The sequence below is a fragment of the Hermetia illucens genome, chromosome 2 (assembly GCF_905115235.1).
Source record: "Hermetia illucens chromosome 2, iHerIll2.2.curated.20191125, whole genome shotgun sequence".
NCBI lineage: Eukaryota > Metazoa > Arthropoda > Insecta > Diptera > Stratiomyidae > Hermetia > Hermetia illucens.
The window spans coordinates 72262733-72280099 of NC_051850.1; the positions used below are offsets into that span (position 1 = coordinate 72262733).

The window sequence follows — 17367 nt, forward strand, 5'->3', positions numbered from 1 at the left end:
CTTACATCTCCATGTATAGTCCAGCCCTAAGATCGAGCGTTTTCGGGGCTTTATGTAAGTTTTGCGGGACTAATCCCGTCGCTGAAATTACTACTGGGACTACTTCGATCTTTTGTAGTCTCCAAGTCTGCTTCATATCGGCTGCCAAGGGGCCGTAGTTCCAGATTTTTTCTTGCTGTTTTTCAACAGTGTTCCGATCCGGCGGTGCGGCTACATCGAATATAAAGCACGCTTGTTCTTCCTTCTGAAGCACAACTAGATCGGGTCGGTTATGATTCACACTGCGGCCAGTGGCAATAGTGCGATCCCACAGTAGTTTGACCCGATCATTTTCGAAGATTCTCTCCGGAGTATACCTATAATAAGGATGGTAGGTTGCCACTAAGTTATACTTCAACGCAAGGTTTTGATGGAGAATCTTGCAGACGGAATTATGACGATTGGTGTACTCGGTACTGCTCAACATCCTACACGCAGATGTTATGTGCTGGATGGTCTCCTCTTCACAGTTGCATTACCTACAACTGGAGTTGGTGATTGAGGAGTCGTGAAGAATGTACCGTTCATAATTTTTGGGAGCGAAGCATCCTGAATTGAAGTTAGGAATGCTTCGGTCTCATAGAACAGTACACCATTAGTCAACCATTTGTTGGAGGCTTCGATGTCAATGCCTGACAACAACAAATTTTTGATATGACCTCCGTGAATGGGTTTCTCTTTCCACATATCGATCTTCTGTTGGACTGAAGTGACATTCGACATGGGATCCCATTCTCTGCTTCTCAAGTTCCAAGGAGATAATTTATTATCTGCCATGACGTTAGTCTGATGTATTTGGCTAGAGGATTGTTTCTCCTAGAAAAACTCACGAAGAGAATGCACTTGATTGTAGTGCAACGTTTTTAAATCAAACCCCGCTGCACTTGATTGTAGTCCACCGTTTTTAAATCATAACCCCCCTTCCTCCTTGATGACGTGGGATAGTGATCCTTAATTTTTCGTCAGCTCTATTGTGCATGTAGTTGTTTGCAAGAACTACCCTTACTCGTCTATTGACAGATTCTGAATCAGTATTACTCCACTATATCACACCGAAAGTGTATAGAAGGACGGGAATTGCGAAGGTGTTGATTGCCATGATTTTATTTTTCCCGTAAAGCTCAGTTTTAAGGACAAGATCCAGACGCCGCTCAAATTCCCCCAGCAACTTAGATTTGATTATTGCCACAGCAGGTGTTGTTGCTTGCAATATGCCGAGGTATTTGTACACGTCGTCCGAATCCATACCCTCAATTCGGATGTTATTTTGGGTGTATCCTTCGTTGTCGGTGTGTTTTCCCCGAACAATTGTTTTTATGTGACATTTTTCTAAACCCAACTGCATGCCGATATCCCTGCTGAACTGGATGGTGATGTCCAGCAAGGAGCGAAGTTGGTTCTCGTCTTTGGCATACAATTTGATGTCGTCAATGTACATCAAATGACTTAATGTACATTTCGACAATATGCCATGCTTGATTTGGAACCCGTATTTGCTTTCATGCAAAAGATGGGATAGCGGATTCAAAGCCAAACAAAACCACAGTGGGTTTAGAAAGTCGCCTTGGAAAATGCCACGCCTGATTGGTATCTCTCTTGATGTTTATGAGGATACCGATAGCTTCGTGCTCCAATTCTTCATTACTATTCTCAGAAGAAGAACGACATTCGGGTTGATTGTATATAAGCGTAACACTTGTAGTAACCACGAATGTGATATGGAGTCAAAGGCTGATTTATAATTAATGCAGGCTGTCGAGATATTTCGTTTCTGATGGACAGCCTGCTTTACAGCTACCGTATCGATTATAAGCTGTTCTTTGCAGCCTCGGGAGCCTTTTGCGCATCCTTTTTGCTCCTCAGCTATCAATTTATGAACATCAAGATGTGTTGAGATGTTCACGCACAGAACTGAAGTGAAGACCTTGAAGGGCAAGAGGGCAAGAGGTACCCTGTTCCTTGGGGATGAGGAAAGTTATCCCCTTGGTGAAAAATGGTGGAACTAAATCAAGATCGGCAATCATCTGATTAAATTGATTTGCCAATAACCTGTGAGTGCTCTTGAACCGCTTCAGCCAGAAGTTGTGAATCTTGTCAACTCCTGGCGCCTTCCAGTTACCTGCCTTGTCAAGGGCTGCTTCAACGTCGACTTCAGTTACGTCAGGCATGGTTATTTCGGGGAGGGCCTCGCATGAACGCATAAGGTGTGGGAGCCACGCTGCTTCTAAATTGCAACGGCTGGATTCGCTCCAAACACTTCTCCAGAAGTTTTGTCCCTGATCCAGATCAAGGTTACTTTCCCTACATGAGATCCAAGTAGTCCCAGTAGTAATTTCGGCGACGGGATTAGTCCCGCAGAACTTACATAAAGCGCTGAACGCTCGATCTTAGGGCTGGACTATACATAAAGATGCAAAAAGCGGTTATCCTTGCAACCTGTGCTATAGTCCGAAGAGTCCTATCCGGCAACAATCTGATCTAATGGGTTTCAGTCTTGATCCGCACTGTCTTCGATATAAGATCCATGTCTCTGTAGTGTAGAACCTCCGCGTCATTGGTTGAAGTGTTTGCGACAATCGAGATGTCGTAATACATTTTCTCATGGTCGCACACACTTTACGTTAAAACGCATCATCGCTGTGATGCGGGTGTTTGGATGTTGCCTTCAGCCCATCCTTAGATTGGTCGCCCCTCGGTCCGGTTGGACGGGAAGAGGGTCAGTGGGCTTTCTAACAATATATATATATATATATATATATCTAGATATATAATTGGGGCTCTGTTGCAGGGTTGACTGGTTCCCCAATACTCGTGGGAATAAAATTGGGGAAAACAATTTAAATTCTCTTAATGGGACCCCAGGGATACGAAGACAGTACCCAACACGGTTAAGGGTCGTTCAACAACATCAGAGCGGCTCTTCGCCCTTGGATGTTTTGGCGGTTATGCCGTCAACCACCAGGGACGGGAGACCTAGGCGTCGTATGGTTTGGACGAACCAACTCAACGAATTTATCGTCCGCGCCTATTACCGTGTCACGAATTTGGAACGGAATCCATCAGGGTACAGACATCGACTACATGACGCGTTCATAACCCGATTTCCGGAGATAAGTCATGTTCCGGAACAGAACGTCGTCAACCAGTACCGGGTGATAGTGAATATGCGGGCCTTTGGATGTTGCCTTCAGCCCATCCTTAGGTTGGTCGCCCCTCGGTCCGGTTGGGCGGGAAGAGGGTCCGTGGGCTTTTTGTTATATCTATGCTGTCAGCTCCCTAATGGTTTCAGCTGCTTGCATATCAACTGGCGTTTTTAAATTATCACAATAATTCCGGATATCTTCTTTTGAATGCCGTATACAAATCTTTGTAGACTTTTCCAACCGCTCCGTAATAAGTCCTAGATCCGAAGTGGAATTTACCGACGTGGAGATGGTGTTCTGGAGATTAGAGGCATTTACTCGGACGTAACCAGCCTCGATTACCTTTGATTCGTGTATTGGTTCCACGGACCCTGCGCTGATCTTGGTGGCATATAAAGATATACACAATAGCACGGCCGCATGTGGCAGCGGGCATTGCTGCGTTTTGATTCTACCCCGCGTCTGAATCGTAACCCTCCCTCGGGCTGCAACCAGCCGTAAATGGAAACCTTTAGCAGTCTACCTACGGCTATGCATATCCATTACCTGACGGATCGCTGAATCCTATTAGTTCCTTTGTTTTCGCACCAGATTCCATCCTCATATAGGGGCCAAAAATTCTTCGGAGGATTCTTCTCTCGAACGCGGCCAAGAGTTCGTAACTTTTCTTGCTAAGAACCCAAGTCCCCGAGGAAAACATGGAACTGGCAAGATCACAGTCTTGTACAGTAAGAGCTTTGACCCTATGGTGAGACGTTTCGAGCGGAACAGTTTTTGTAAGCTGAAATAGGCTCTGTTCGTTGACAACAACCGTCCGCGGATTTCATCATCGTAGCTGTTATCGGTGTAATTTTCGACCCTAGAAAGGAAAAATTATCAACGATCTCCAAGTGGTCGTCTCCAATATTTATTCTTCCCGTTTGACCAGTGCGGTTTGATGTTGTTGGTTGGTTGGTTTTCGGTGCTGATATTGGCACCATATACTTTATCGTGCTTTTATTGATGTGCAGCATAAGATCTAGCGTCGCCTGCTCGATCTGGATGATGATATAGATATCGTCAGTATAGGCCAGTAGCTGGGTGGACTTACATAAAGAGGATCGTACCTCTGGCATGTACATCAGCATCACGGATCACTTTCTTGAGGGACAGGTTAAAGAGGACGCATGATAGGGCATCCCCTTTTCGTAGACCGTTGTTGATGTCGAATGGTCTTGAGAGTGATCCTGCTGCTTTTATCTGGTCTCGTACATTGGTCAGGGTCAGCCTAGTCAATCTTATCAATTTCGTCGGGATACTAAATTCTCTCATGGCCGTGTACAGTTTTACCCTGACTATGCTATCATAGGCGGCTTTAAAGTCGATGGATAGATGGTTCAACTGGTGTCTATATTCCAAGAGTTTTCCATCGTTTGCCGCACAGAGAAAATAAGATCTGTTGCTGATTTGCCAGCAGTGAAGCCTCTTTTATATGGGCTAATGATGTTCTGGGTATATGGGGCTATCCGGCCTAGCAAGATAGCAGAGAGTATCTTATAGATGGTACTTAGCAGCGTAATATCTCTTTAATTGCTGCTCTGTGTGATATCTCCCTTTTCATGTATGAGACGGATAATGCCTCGTTGCCAATCGTAAGGCATTGATTCGCTGTCCCATACCTTGAGCACAAGTCGATGAACCACTTGGGGTAACTGGTCGCCTCCATATTTAACTAATTCGGCTGTAATTCCAGCCGCTCCTGGCGAGTTATGATTTTTTAGCCGATGTATTGCACGGACTTCTATGCTTGGTGGTGGCAGTACTTGTCCCACGTCTTCAGTTGGCGGCACCTCCAATTTGTCATTCCGTAGCTCATCAAAGGACTCAACCCATCGTTTCAATATGCACATTCTGTCGGAAATCAGATTTCCCTCTTTGTCTCGGCAGGATAAGCATCGAGGTGTATAAGGCTTCATTCTGCTGACTTGTTGGTAAAACTTCTGGAGAGGCTCATGTGTATTTGTGGACCGCTTTCTGTGCAAACCAGGTATGTCCAAGAACCATTTCGTGTGACACTACTAATTGAATAATCCGCAGTCCGTTATCATTTGTATTTTTCTGTAAGCTGTGGTAGCCTGAATACGGGCTCCTTTTCTACTTGGCTGTTAAAATCCCCAAGTATGATTTTGATATCATATCTGGGACAGGCTTCAAGGGTTCGGCCCACTGCCTCGTAGAAGGTATTCTTCTCTGACTCTGCAGTATCCTTTGTAGGGGCGTGAACGTTAATGAGTCTTATATTTCTAAATTTGCTCCGCAAACGCAGAGTGCCTAGCCGTTCGCTTATGTTTTCAAAGCCGATAACAGCAGGTTTCATTTTTTGGCTGACTAAGAAACCTACTCCGAGCACATGGTTTACTGGAAGGTCACTATATTATATGGTGTAGTGCCTTTTCTCCAGGAAACCCGTCCCTGTCCAGCGCATCTCTTCCAACGCTGCCACATCAGCCTTATATTGGGACAGGGTATCGACTAACTGCTCAGCAGCATTCGGTCTGTACAGGGAGTGCACGTTCCATGAGAAAATGCGCAAATCGTTAATGCGTTGTCGTTGCCGGATTCGTCGTTATAAGATCCACCCTGTCCGAGGTTCCTTTCGTGGCTTCGTAACATCGGTTTTCTGTGAAGTGTTGTAATGTCACACGAGAATACAAATTGCAACTTCCGTATTCGAGTCAAAATGGGCAATTTTGGACCGGGGTGGATTACATTATCAAGGGTGGTTCCATGCGATGACGGACTCGATGCATTGAATACATTTCGCAACTTCGTTGAGGTGGCATTTTGTCGTAATACACTTAAGTACGGAATGGAATACCGAACTTCCGCCACGTGTTGTTTGCATCGGCGGGAAGAGTTACCTCTGTATGTACTTCCTTTGTGTTCCTGAAGTCATCACTTCGTTGCATATCACTCATCCTATCCCAATATAGAGACATTACCACGAATCTCTTTTCAAGGAACTGGTCAATCTCATCGATGGTGACGGGCATTTTGGGGTTCCGCAACGATGTGTCGAATTCGCTGCGTGTCGAAATGTTCATCTTCCGTGCCAGAATAAAGGAGATGAATGGGATGTCTTCAGTTGCGCTGTAGCTTGTTCTGGACCATAGAACATGTTGTATCCAGTGCCATCCCAAGCGGGCCCAACGTGCCTTGGCGGATGGCTGCGAGCTCCCCAACCACCTCCAGCTAATCCTATACTTCTATAGGGAGCTTCTCCTAGGCTCCCGAGGCACCTTGCCTTCCACACCTGTGGTATTCTCCTTCTCTTCTCTCGTCCCCTCCGTCGAAGTATCTTGACCGCCTGTTTTTATACTATGGCTGCAAGACCTTGCTGTTTCTCTGCCACGGAGGATGTGTGTACTCTTCTCTTCTCTTCTTGGGCATCAACTATACTTTAGAATCCATCAGTCGGTCGCCACAAAACTAGTAATCGGAAGGAGCAATGCCACAAGCGAGAATTGCACAATTTTCATCAAGTCACAACACTTTATTACACAATAACGAATGTTAGCAATACCGAAGTAATTAGCTAGTTAATTACAAAACATGTTATGAAAAGAAGTTATTCTATATCTCAGATTTATTTATTTTTGAAAAATATGCAAACGCCGCTCGCCTGTTCATGAACAGGTCTTAGTTTTCCCAACTATCTTTAGGCTGGAAAAGTTATTATTAAAGGAATCACTCCCCAATTGTAGTTTACAACATCAACAACAATAAAGAGAAACTTCACTTTTAGAAAACTAAACAAAACTTTATTAATTCTTTATATGTATTACCTTACTAGCTAACTACCATAAGTATAACTGCACATCGCCCTAACTAACCTACGCCAGCTATACTTATACTTTTTATGAAGACTCCGTCGTCAGCACATTGTCGATGACTGAGTAAATTGGTAGCTTCACCTGATTTTCCATGTTTACATTTTGGTATAAAAACTGGGTGACCCGTGATTGGGTATCTGGAACACATTCATCAATACAGCCAGTATTGAATTTAATGGGAACTAGGGGGCCGATAATGGCCAGTAAGCATTCAATTTGAATGCTACTTATGAACTAATTTGGCAGCAGTTAATATTGATGTATCTACTTATTCAATTATCAAGGAAATCGCTTACACAGTGAGTTACATCATTCTACGTCGAACTTTAGACATGCAAAACAGGATTTTTTTTCCACCAAATAGAACATGTGGGATATCGAACGAAAGGTCTCGAAAGGTGGTAAGTGCTGGGGAGTCGAAAGTGATGATTTCTTTCGCAAACTCATTCTCAGAAGCTACCCAACCGAAAAACCTGAAAAAAGGCACTATACGGTACTTAGGCTCCCAAATACCTTCCATACCGACATCCCTTCAAATAAAGTTAATGACAGTAGATTACTATAATTTTTAGTAATTGGCTGTAAAACCAACCGTAAGTTCATCCTGGAATGAAATTTTGCAGCAATATAGGTCGTGATATATAGCTTGATGCTATCAAGTTTACTCAAAATCGCACTATCACTAACAAAATCATCGCTTCTGTCCAAATTCAAGGCTTTGAATGTCAACATCACGCGAAAGTGGATATTCTCACATAATATGTTCATATATTACGGGCTAGGTACTAGTGGGACAAGGATCCACTCAAATGTTTTCATAAAAGAAATACACAAAATCTTTCACACATGAAGCGTCCAACTTCCGGACTTGTTTTTTTTTTTAAATTTGATAGGAACGGAAGAAAACATGTCTCATTGATGTTCCAAAAGGTAGAGACAAGACATTTTGGATCAATGTGCTAGATAAACTATTGGTATTATCCGCCACATTCTCCGAAATGCAACAACGCATCTATATAATTATATATAATTTACTGTGGAATAACTAATTTATTTTTTCAGGAATTTGATAAAGCCCTTCTAGCTGAATATTGCATGGAGGAGTATTGCAACTGCCACAGTGAAGATAATCCCTCTAATTGCAATTGTAACGCATTTTCCGTATTTGTAAAGGAATGTCAATTTAAAGGAAATCAATTACGTAATGGCTGGCGGAGCAGTGAGGTTTGTCGTAAGTATCCAATAAGAATCACAATGAAATCTATTATTGATGACTTTATGTTCACAGCAATGAAATGTGATAAAGAACGAGTATATATGCCATGCGGACCTGCAACTGATACAAGTTGTGGATCAGCAGTTGAGAATGCGGTAGTAGAGTCCTGCAATGAAGGTTGCTTTTGTCCTGAAGGAACACTGCAGCACCAAGGCAAATGCATACCCATAGATCAATGCCCTTGTAGATTGCGAAATAAAGTATTTGAAGCGGGTAGTGAAGTGAAAAAAGATTGTAATACATGGTAATAGTCAATACTTTTTTTAACCCTCTTATATCCGTTGATTAATATCTCTTCTAGCCTTTGCAAAAACGGAATTTGGACTTGCACAGATATTTCCTGTGGGGCTCGTTGTTCAGCTGTGGGTGATCCGCATTATATCACGTTTGATGGAAGGCGCTTCGATTTCATGGGAAAATGTTCATACTATTTAATGAAGACCCTTAATATTTCTATTGAATCAGAAAATATTGTATGTCCTGGAAGTATTTCAGAATCAATGAATTTTGAGCCCACGAGTGCAATAGGGATGCCATCTTGCACTAAATCTGTGACCATAAGATTTGAGATAAATGGAAAGGAAATTGCAGTCACCCTAGATCAAGGAAATGCAATTTATGTGAATAACAAACAAGTGACGGAATATCCAAAGGTGGTTGGAAATGGCATTTTAACAATTAGAAAAGCGAGTACAATAATTATCTCAGGTAAGCTGGGCGGTACACTTAGGTATAAATGTTGAGACACAAATAAATTAGCGCATTTAAATGTGATAAGTCTCAACATTAGAATCCAAATCGTGGTTTTTGAATCTAATGCACATTACAGCATAATAAACAAGTCAGAATACGGGAAGCTCAACGCTTCGGGTATGAAAGTTTCATCTTATGTGTTCATCTTCTTTTCGTACACAGCTGAAAATTCAAAACATTCTTTTATATACATAACTTCAAACTTTCATTCAGATACATACATATCGAAAACGTAAATATTATGCCCATCCTAATAGTCCAATCATTGAAGCTGAAGTTCAGCTGCGACTTCCGAATTCTCTCAGTCAACACCGATTAACATGTAGGGAGGAGTAGAGGGTTGGGGCGGCATACGAAACAAAAGTTAAATAGCGCCGATGTACATGTAAAAAGTCTGATTTACCCCGAAAACAATTTTTTTTATCATAAAAAGTCATTAATACATTCATATTTGTACAGATATTTGGCTCGAGTAATTGATACTAATATACAAATGTTGCCATCCTCCCGTCATATGAATTTATTTTATATGACACACCGTCATACACGTCTTCGAGTACAATAAATTCACGTGAAATACATCATTTTTATTTTCTATAACTTTATTATTAATATTATAGTTAGATTGCCTCCAAATACAATATGCCCTATATTATCCCTTAGGTTGACCTTACGCGACCCGCATTTCCACCAAGTCAAACCATCAAAAATGGACTGATGAAATAACCGATGGGCTGGCATAGTAGGCATAGTATAAACAAGACGACAAAAAAAACATATTTGTTGCATGTATTATATTTAAAGATCCGAACCATTCAGAAGTCATGTTTCGATTAAAAACACAATGACAATTGCACTACTCTCAACTTTTCATCAGTCTGGCCAGTTTAACAGATTTTATTAAAAAATTTAAACTTTCTTCAGTCTACAAGTCGTTGTCATGCACTAGACGATCAGTTTACCATAGTTTTGTCATTCACTGACGCCAGCTGATGAAATAATGATCGTCTAAGATCAGCCTTATATTGGTACCAAATTGTAATCTCATTGGTGGCAGTGAGATTTGTATCGTGTATTACCAACTTTTGGAAATTTACTGAAAAACCTCCCATAAATTCATCCTAGGACTACCAAATTTCGCACCAGGATAGAGTACCATATTTCGCATACACAAGCCATATTTCATGGAATGCTAAAGTTGTAGCAGTTCAAAGTTAGCAATTTCGCGCGAATTTATCGCTTCTAAAGCCATGCAAATAAGATGTTGACGTTCATAATTAACGATAATAATTAACATTGAAATATTAGTCGCATTTATCAAGAATCTAATTCTTATGTTCATCCGAGGAGTACTATGCCCTGGTATAGAGGACAGTCTCGTGCATACATATGCCAAGTTTTATGGAAATCTGACTATTAGTGTCAAACTTATAGCAGTTCAAACTTATCCATTCCGTGTGAATTTACTGCATCCTTAGCCATACAAATAAGATGCTGTCGTCATAATTAACGAGAATAATTAACATTCGAATGAAATATTAAAACTCCATTCATGAAGAATCTACTTCTCCCCAGCTCTTTTTAAGGTTTTGTATAAAACAAAACCTTGTTCAAATCGATTCGCTGTCTGTCTGTTTTTCACACGCACTTTTCTCCAAAACGACTAATCCGATCCGAACGAAATTTGGTGGATAGATGAAAACTATGAAATCCCACACATACAGCGAGTGGCATAAATTTAGGTGGAGTTTAAAGTGGGGCTCCCCATACATGCAAAGGGAGGATTGAAAAACATTTTTCATCGGATATAGTCGTGTAGGGTATCGAAGGAAAGGTCTCGATTAGTACTTTCCGTAACTGGTATTAATTTAGTCATGAATTGCAAAGTGCGCGAGTGTGGAGTCAAAATGTACGCACTTAAAGTGAGGCAGAACTCATTTTCGGAAACTACCCAACCTCGGGTGTAAGCCTCTCAATATGCCCCATTCCGATATCTGCTCAAATAAACTTACTAATAGTATATTACCAACTTTTAGAAATTTACTGAAAAAACCCCCTTAAATTTATCCTAGGACTTCCTTTGTACCAGCATAGAGGAAATATTTTGTATATACGCGCCAAATTTCATCGAAATCTGGCCATTAACGCCAAAGTTATAGCAGTTCCAAAGCCATGGAAATAAGATGCTGACGTCATAATTAACGGCAATAATTGACATTCGCGTGAAATATTAAAGTCGCGAGAGATGTTCTCTTCCGGTATCTGCTCAAATACTAAATACTAAAAGTATATTACCAACTTTTAGAAATTGACTGAAAAACCTTAGGTGTACTATATTTTGCACCAACATAGAGGGCAGCTTCGTGCATACACATGTCAAATTTCATGAAAATCCAACTATTAGTGTCAAAGTTATAGCAGCTCAATTTTATTAATTTCGTGCGAATTAATAGCATCCTAAGCCGTACAAATAAGATGCTGACGTCATAATTAACGAGAATAATTGAAATTTCAGTGAAATATTAAAATTCCATTCAAGAAGAATACAAAACCTTATTAAAATCGGTTTACTGTTTGTCTGTCTGTCCGTCACACGCATTTTTCTCGGAGAAGGTTATAGCGATTGACACCAAATTTGGTAGAACGGTGGGAACTGTGAACGCATATAGTGAGTTACATCCTTTTACGTTGAATTTAAGAGGGGTCCGCATACATGGAAAAGGGGGGTATACATTTTTTTTTCATCAAATATAGTCATGTGGGGTATCAAATTAAAGGCCTCGGTTAGTACTTTGAAGCCAGTCTTAGTTTTGCCATTTGCTGGAAAGGTAGGGAGTGCGGGGAGTTGAAAGTGACCATTTCTTGAACGGACCCATTCTCAGAAACTACCCGACTGAAAAATTTGAAAAAAAATCAGGCAGCTTCTACTGTATGGCGCTTAGGCTCCGAAATAGCCTCCATACCGACATCTGTTCAAATAAAGTTAATAATAGTAATTACCGTAATTTCTAATAATTGGCAGGAAAGCTCCCTTTAAGTTCACCCTAGAATCGCGTAGGCTACAGCATATAGCATGATTCTGTCAAATTTGTGAAAATCGCACTATCACTAACAAAGTTGTAATAGGTCAAAGCTGTCGCTTCTGTACAAATTCAAGACTTTGAATGTCAATATCACGCGAAAGTGGATATTTTCCCATAATATATGCATATATACCTGCTACATACTAATGGCATAAATGCACACTCAAAACACTTTATAAAAGAAATACACAAAGCCTTTCATACCTAAAGCGTCTAGCTTCCGGTTTCCCGACTTGTTTATATCTGATGTAGGTTAAATTCTTAGCATTTACTAATAATATTAAACTCAGAGTGTGAAGCGTCGACTATTATCAATACAGGGCTTCCATCAAATGATTTATTTAAATCGCTTTCTAAAAAATAGAGGGCAATGGAATTTTTAGCTATGTGACGTGGAGCTGTCGTGCACTCGTCGCTCCTCACATCTTCTTCTTTTTCGTGTCAGCCTTTGTCCCGTTCTCAAGCGAGGTCGGTTCGTCGTGATCGGTTTCACCATTTTATTTATCAAATGCCTGATCATGATGTAATCGCAAGGTCTTTAAACTCCCATTCAGCGTATGAAGCCACCGTTGTTTCGGCCGATTTTTTGGTTGCTTACAATTGACTTCGATGTTCAGACCAATATTGGTCACTGTCTTAGGGTGAATTACGTGACCACACTATCACAACACACAACGCCTCGCTCGCAGTTTTTCCACGATCGGTTCAAAACCAAATCGATCGCGGATATCCTTATTTCGGATGTGATCAAAACGTGTCACGCCATTAGTCCAAAGTAACATCTTCGTCTCCACTACCGCAAGACGCCGTTCACGGTCTTTTATAGCCGGCCAACACTCAACACAATAGAGAGCCTAGACGCACGACATTGCGGTAAATTTTAGATTTGAGACGTTCGCTTATACGTCGATCACAAAGAACACCAGTTGCGGAGTGCCACTTCATCCAGGTTGCGTTAATGCGTGAAGCAATTTCACTACCCATTTCTCCATTGGCTGATAGCATTGCCCCAGGATATTAAAAACGCTCAGTTCTGGGCAGGTTACTGCCATTAACAGAACTGAGCGATTTAAATATCTCGAGTCAATGCTATCAGCTAGTGGAAAACTGTGTTATGTTCCTCACATAAAAAACATAAAAACTTTTATCCCTAAAGCGTCAAGTTTCCGGTTTCCCGACTTGTTTGAGTTTTTAATGTCCTTGGTAGGAGTTGGCACTGTCCAGATTTCCATTTTGCATACGAAAATAGAGTTCCTTCTTCTTCGCCCTTAACAGGGATTTTATTTTATCCTTTTTCGGTTATTCTTATACATATAACACCTTTTATCCCCTTTTTTTGAATTTGGATATTAGGTAATTTGCTTTCAATTCGGAGAAATATGTATACATATCTACGAACGTGTTTGCAGCAAGCCGAAATCGTGAATTGAGATGCGAACTCTCCGCTATTAAGATCCTGGCGTGCTTATTGTGCACAATATCAGTAAAACTTTTCCTTTTGCTTCATCGGTGAGAATTGCTGCTTCGATCAAAATTGGCATCGAAATTTCCGCCGAACCTCTTATTTCATTGCAAAGTTTTGGTGAATTGAGATTTTCAAAAAGATTGATCGATAAGCCAACTTTCAAATTCATCAATGGCTTTGTATGATACCAAGTTACCTGGCAATCTTTGTTGAATTAAAAAATTTATTTCATTAACATTTGCATTTGTTGGTGCAAAAATCGCGCGTTGTCTTAACCTATTACAATTTTGGAGGTTATTTCTTCTTTTGATGGTAAAATTGTGCAAGAATTATTTGGTAACGTGATAAAGCCATTTATAATAGATCACTTGCAATTTTTACCAGCTGCTTTGAAAACTGGTGTGCTGATGAATCATTTTGAATACGGACACGCACACATATTTATGTCAAGTGATACTTCTGAATATTTTTAATGAAATCTGTGTGTGTTCATATGGGTGCATAATAATGTTATTGTATGTAGTAAAAATGAAGAACTACATCATTAAGAAGAAGCAAAATTAATAAGCTCCCATTTTTTAATTAAAAGCAATAATATACTCCATAAATTTTTTACTTTTTATACCATTCATGGAAGTTTTTTATCTTAAAATAGGAAATTTCCTTCATAAAGTTAAAACATATAGTTAAAAAATTCACAACAATCTGTTACAGCTAAAACATCAGCTGAATATTTATGATAATAATCATAGGTTTGAAAACAACTCGAACAATTCTATCAACAAATGTTGTGCAATTGTTTGCAATCAAATGTCGTTGTCCCGACAGGCTAACGATGTATGGCACCAGATACCAACTACGATGACTCCGTGACACGGTTGGCTAGACTGCAACAGTCTAGGCAACTTATGTTACCAGCATGACTCCGAAAAATGTGGCCTACTGGGCCTTATATTGATTGGTTAATTTTGATTATGTTAACGTGATTGAGTAGTAAGAAGTAAAATTCCTTTTGCATATTATCTGACTTGTAACCATAAAGAAGTAGGCTAGGCTTTATTTTAGTGCTAAAGTTTTATTTCTGTTTGTTTAAGAAAAATGATAATTTCAAGCAGGTGTTTATTTAGGTCCTCTGCAAGCAGGTGGTCTACAGAATTGATGGATCCATCCCAGTTAAAATTATTTCTGATTTGGATATACTTAGTACATTTGAAGAGGATGTGATCTAAGGTTTCCTGCGCGTTGCATGTGTTGCAACTGTCATTTGTTATGATTTTCATTTTTTTAGACGCGGTTTATTATAGGAGTGACCTGACATGATTCTGTTGGCAGTTTTTATCCGCGACACCTTTTGTGTGGATAGGTCTTTCGGAGGTTTTATAGATACATGGGGGAACATTTAAAGAATTAAAGAAAAGAAAGAATTTCCCTTTGGAGCGAATGCAATTTTGATAGTTTGAGTCCTACTCCTCTGCAATTTGGTTGCCCACCAGAAAGCTTATGTCAATGAATGTTAGGTGACTGTTCATCAGCGCAGCGCTGTTCTGGTCTTCAGTAGCTGCTAGATGTGCACTTTCATTTAATTTGACGCGACTCCTTGCAGGGCACCACATTATGTCTACTTCTTCGCAGTTCATGTACTTGATGTTGTGGCTTGTGGTTTCATTGGCCATGTAGTGAGAGGTAGACTCTTTGCCCAGGAGCCGGCACACGTGTAAGAGGTCCGTAATTATGACCACTTTCTTATGACCTTTTTCCAACGTATATTTAGTGGCTAGCCAAACCGCTTGGAGTTCTGCTGATAACGTGATTTGGTTTAGATTATTTAGATTTAGGTTTTTATATTCGTTGATAAGGGCTATTGCTTGGGCTTTAATGGAGGCTTCAGTTTCCGAAATTGTTTTGTCAGAGTGGATAATCCGCTCTGATATTTTGTGCTCTTGAATGAAATGGTTTAGTCTATTTTTGATAAGTGTGCTGAGTATTTTGGCGAAAACATTGGTGAAGGATATGGGTCTAAAGTTTTTAAAGTCTGACCGGTCTTTGTTTATTTTGGGTATGGGCACTATCTTAATCATCCTGTGGAGGGATGAGACTTAGCCAAGTTTCATTAATGAAGGTTAACAGAGCAGATTTGACGGACAGGCTTAGCCACTGGATGTATGTGTATGTAATTTGGTCGTTACCCAGTGCGGAATTCCTCAGGTGTAAAATTTTGTTGAAGTGATTGTGACAGTAAGTGGGATGTAAAATTGTTTGGAGTTGGGTTATTGTAGCTTGAGCTTAGAAAGTTTAGGTATTTCGGTTCATTTTCAGAGCGCCAACTCCGGTTGTTGGGTTATTCCTCTTGAACATTTTTAAAATTGTTTACGCATTTCCAGAATACCTTAGTGTCTTTTTCAACACTGAGTTCTTCCCGAATCTCGTCCCAGGCTTTTTTCTTAGCCGCCTTCACCGCTTGTAACCATTTCTTGTTTACAACAGAGACGGATACGAAGTTGCCATGATTGTCATTACTGTGGTAGGCTCTCAGAGCTTGTCTTTTTTTTGCAAATAGTGTTTTCAGATCGCTGTTCCACCATGGTTTGTGGGTGGAGCCCTTATGGATTTTGAATGTCGATTCTGTAATTTTACTTTGGATTTTCAATGTCAAACCGTTCAAATTCTTCGTGGGAAGGATGGACTACAAGGCAGTTTTTAGGTGCAAGAGGCCTATTTTGTATTTCTGTTGAATTACAATGGTGTTACTCTGAATCGCTATTGGTTTATGCCTGCTCTTAGAAATTGGTTGTGCCAGTGCGGTCCAGGAACAGGATATAGTATTGGAAGTAATGAGGGTGACATCTGAGCTAGATGCTCTTGTTTTGCCATTTGTTAACTGATCCACAAACGTTAGTGAACCGTTGTTGAGTCGTCTAAAGTCTGATCTGCATATTGTGTTTGAGAGATGTCTCCCTTTACTATTCTCTATGAAATCCTCGAGTATAAATGACCTGGCAATTAGGTCGCCCGTTATTATTGTTTTTGGGGTATTGCTAAGAAATTGAAATAGTTTTTTCAGTTCTACTTTGAAAGTAGTCGTGGGTGTATACGAGGCCATGTATATGGAGGCAATGGTGATGTTTGGATTAAGGTTCAGGGTCTCGGTATCATAGGTTATTGGCCTTGCATTTATGCCTTTGCGAAACGTAAGGTACATAAGGTTGAAATCTTTTAGGAAACCAGAATGATGGCACGAGTTAAAACTGAAAATCTCCTGTAGGAACAGTATGTCATAGCCGTGAGTATTAGCAAAATATTCTATTTCAGACTTATTGTTAGCTTACTTTGAATATTATATTGTAGGATGTTGATTATTTGCAATTTCTACGAATGTGAAGTCGCTCGTGATGTTTGTCAGTTTTCTTTTCGATTTTTTGTTTGTCTTCTGCCAAAGACGGATTTTTTATCTTCGAGGAGATGCTGTTCATGAGTTTGAAAATTACTTACTTTTTGATACTCGGATACAACAGTGTAGGTTGGGTGTTTGAAAACAGGATGGTTTGGCATAGGTAGGTTTTGATAGTCAGCTTTGGGAAAGGGTGTTCTGGGCGTGGATTTGATTTAACTGCACAACTAAATTTTTTACTCCCTCATATGGTTCTGTTGAACTTATCTTGAGGATTCCTCGTCTAGTTGTTCGGACTTGCTCTTTTCTCCAGCGGAGGGAAGGCAATGTCACAATCAACATCGCAGT

At 40.3% G+C, this 17367-nt stretch overlaps 1 protein-coding gene across 1 annotated transcript in view; it reads left to right on the forward strand.

Moving 5' to 3' along the window:
- Positions 1-17367, forward strand: part of LOC119650231 (hemocytin) — a 456315-nt gene that overhangs the window by 165979 nt on the left and 272969 nt on the right. Inside the window, exons 12-14 of the mRNA XM_038052810.1 lie at positions 8117-8285; positions 8343-8574; positions 8632-9038. Of these exons, the coding sequence (XP_037908738.1) occupies positions 8117-8285; positions 8343-8574; positions 8632-9038 (808 nt within the window). The remainder of the gene's footprint in view (positions 1-8116; positions 8286-8342; positions 8575-8631; positions 9039-17367) is intronic.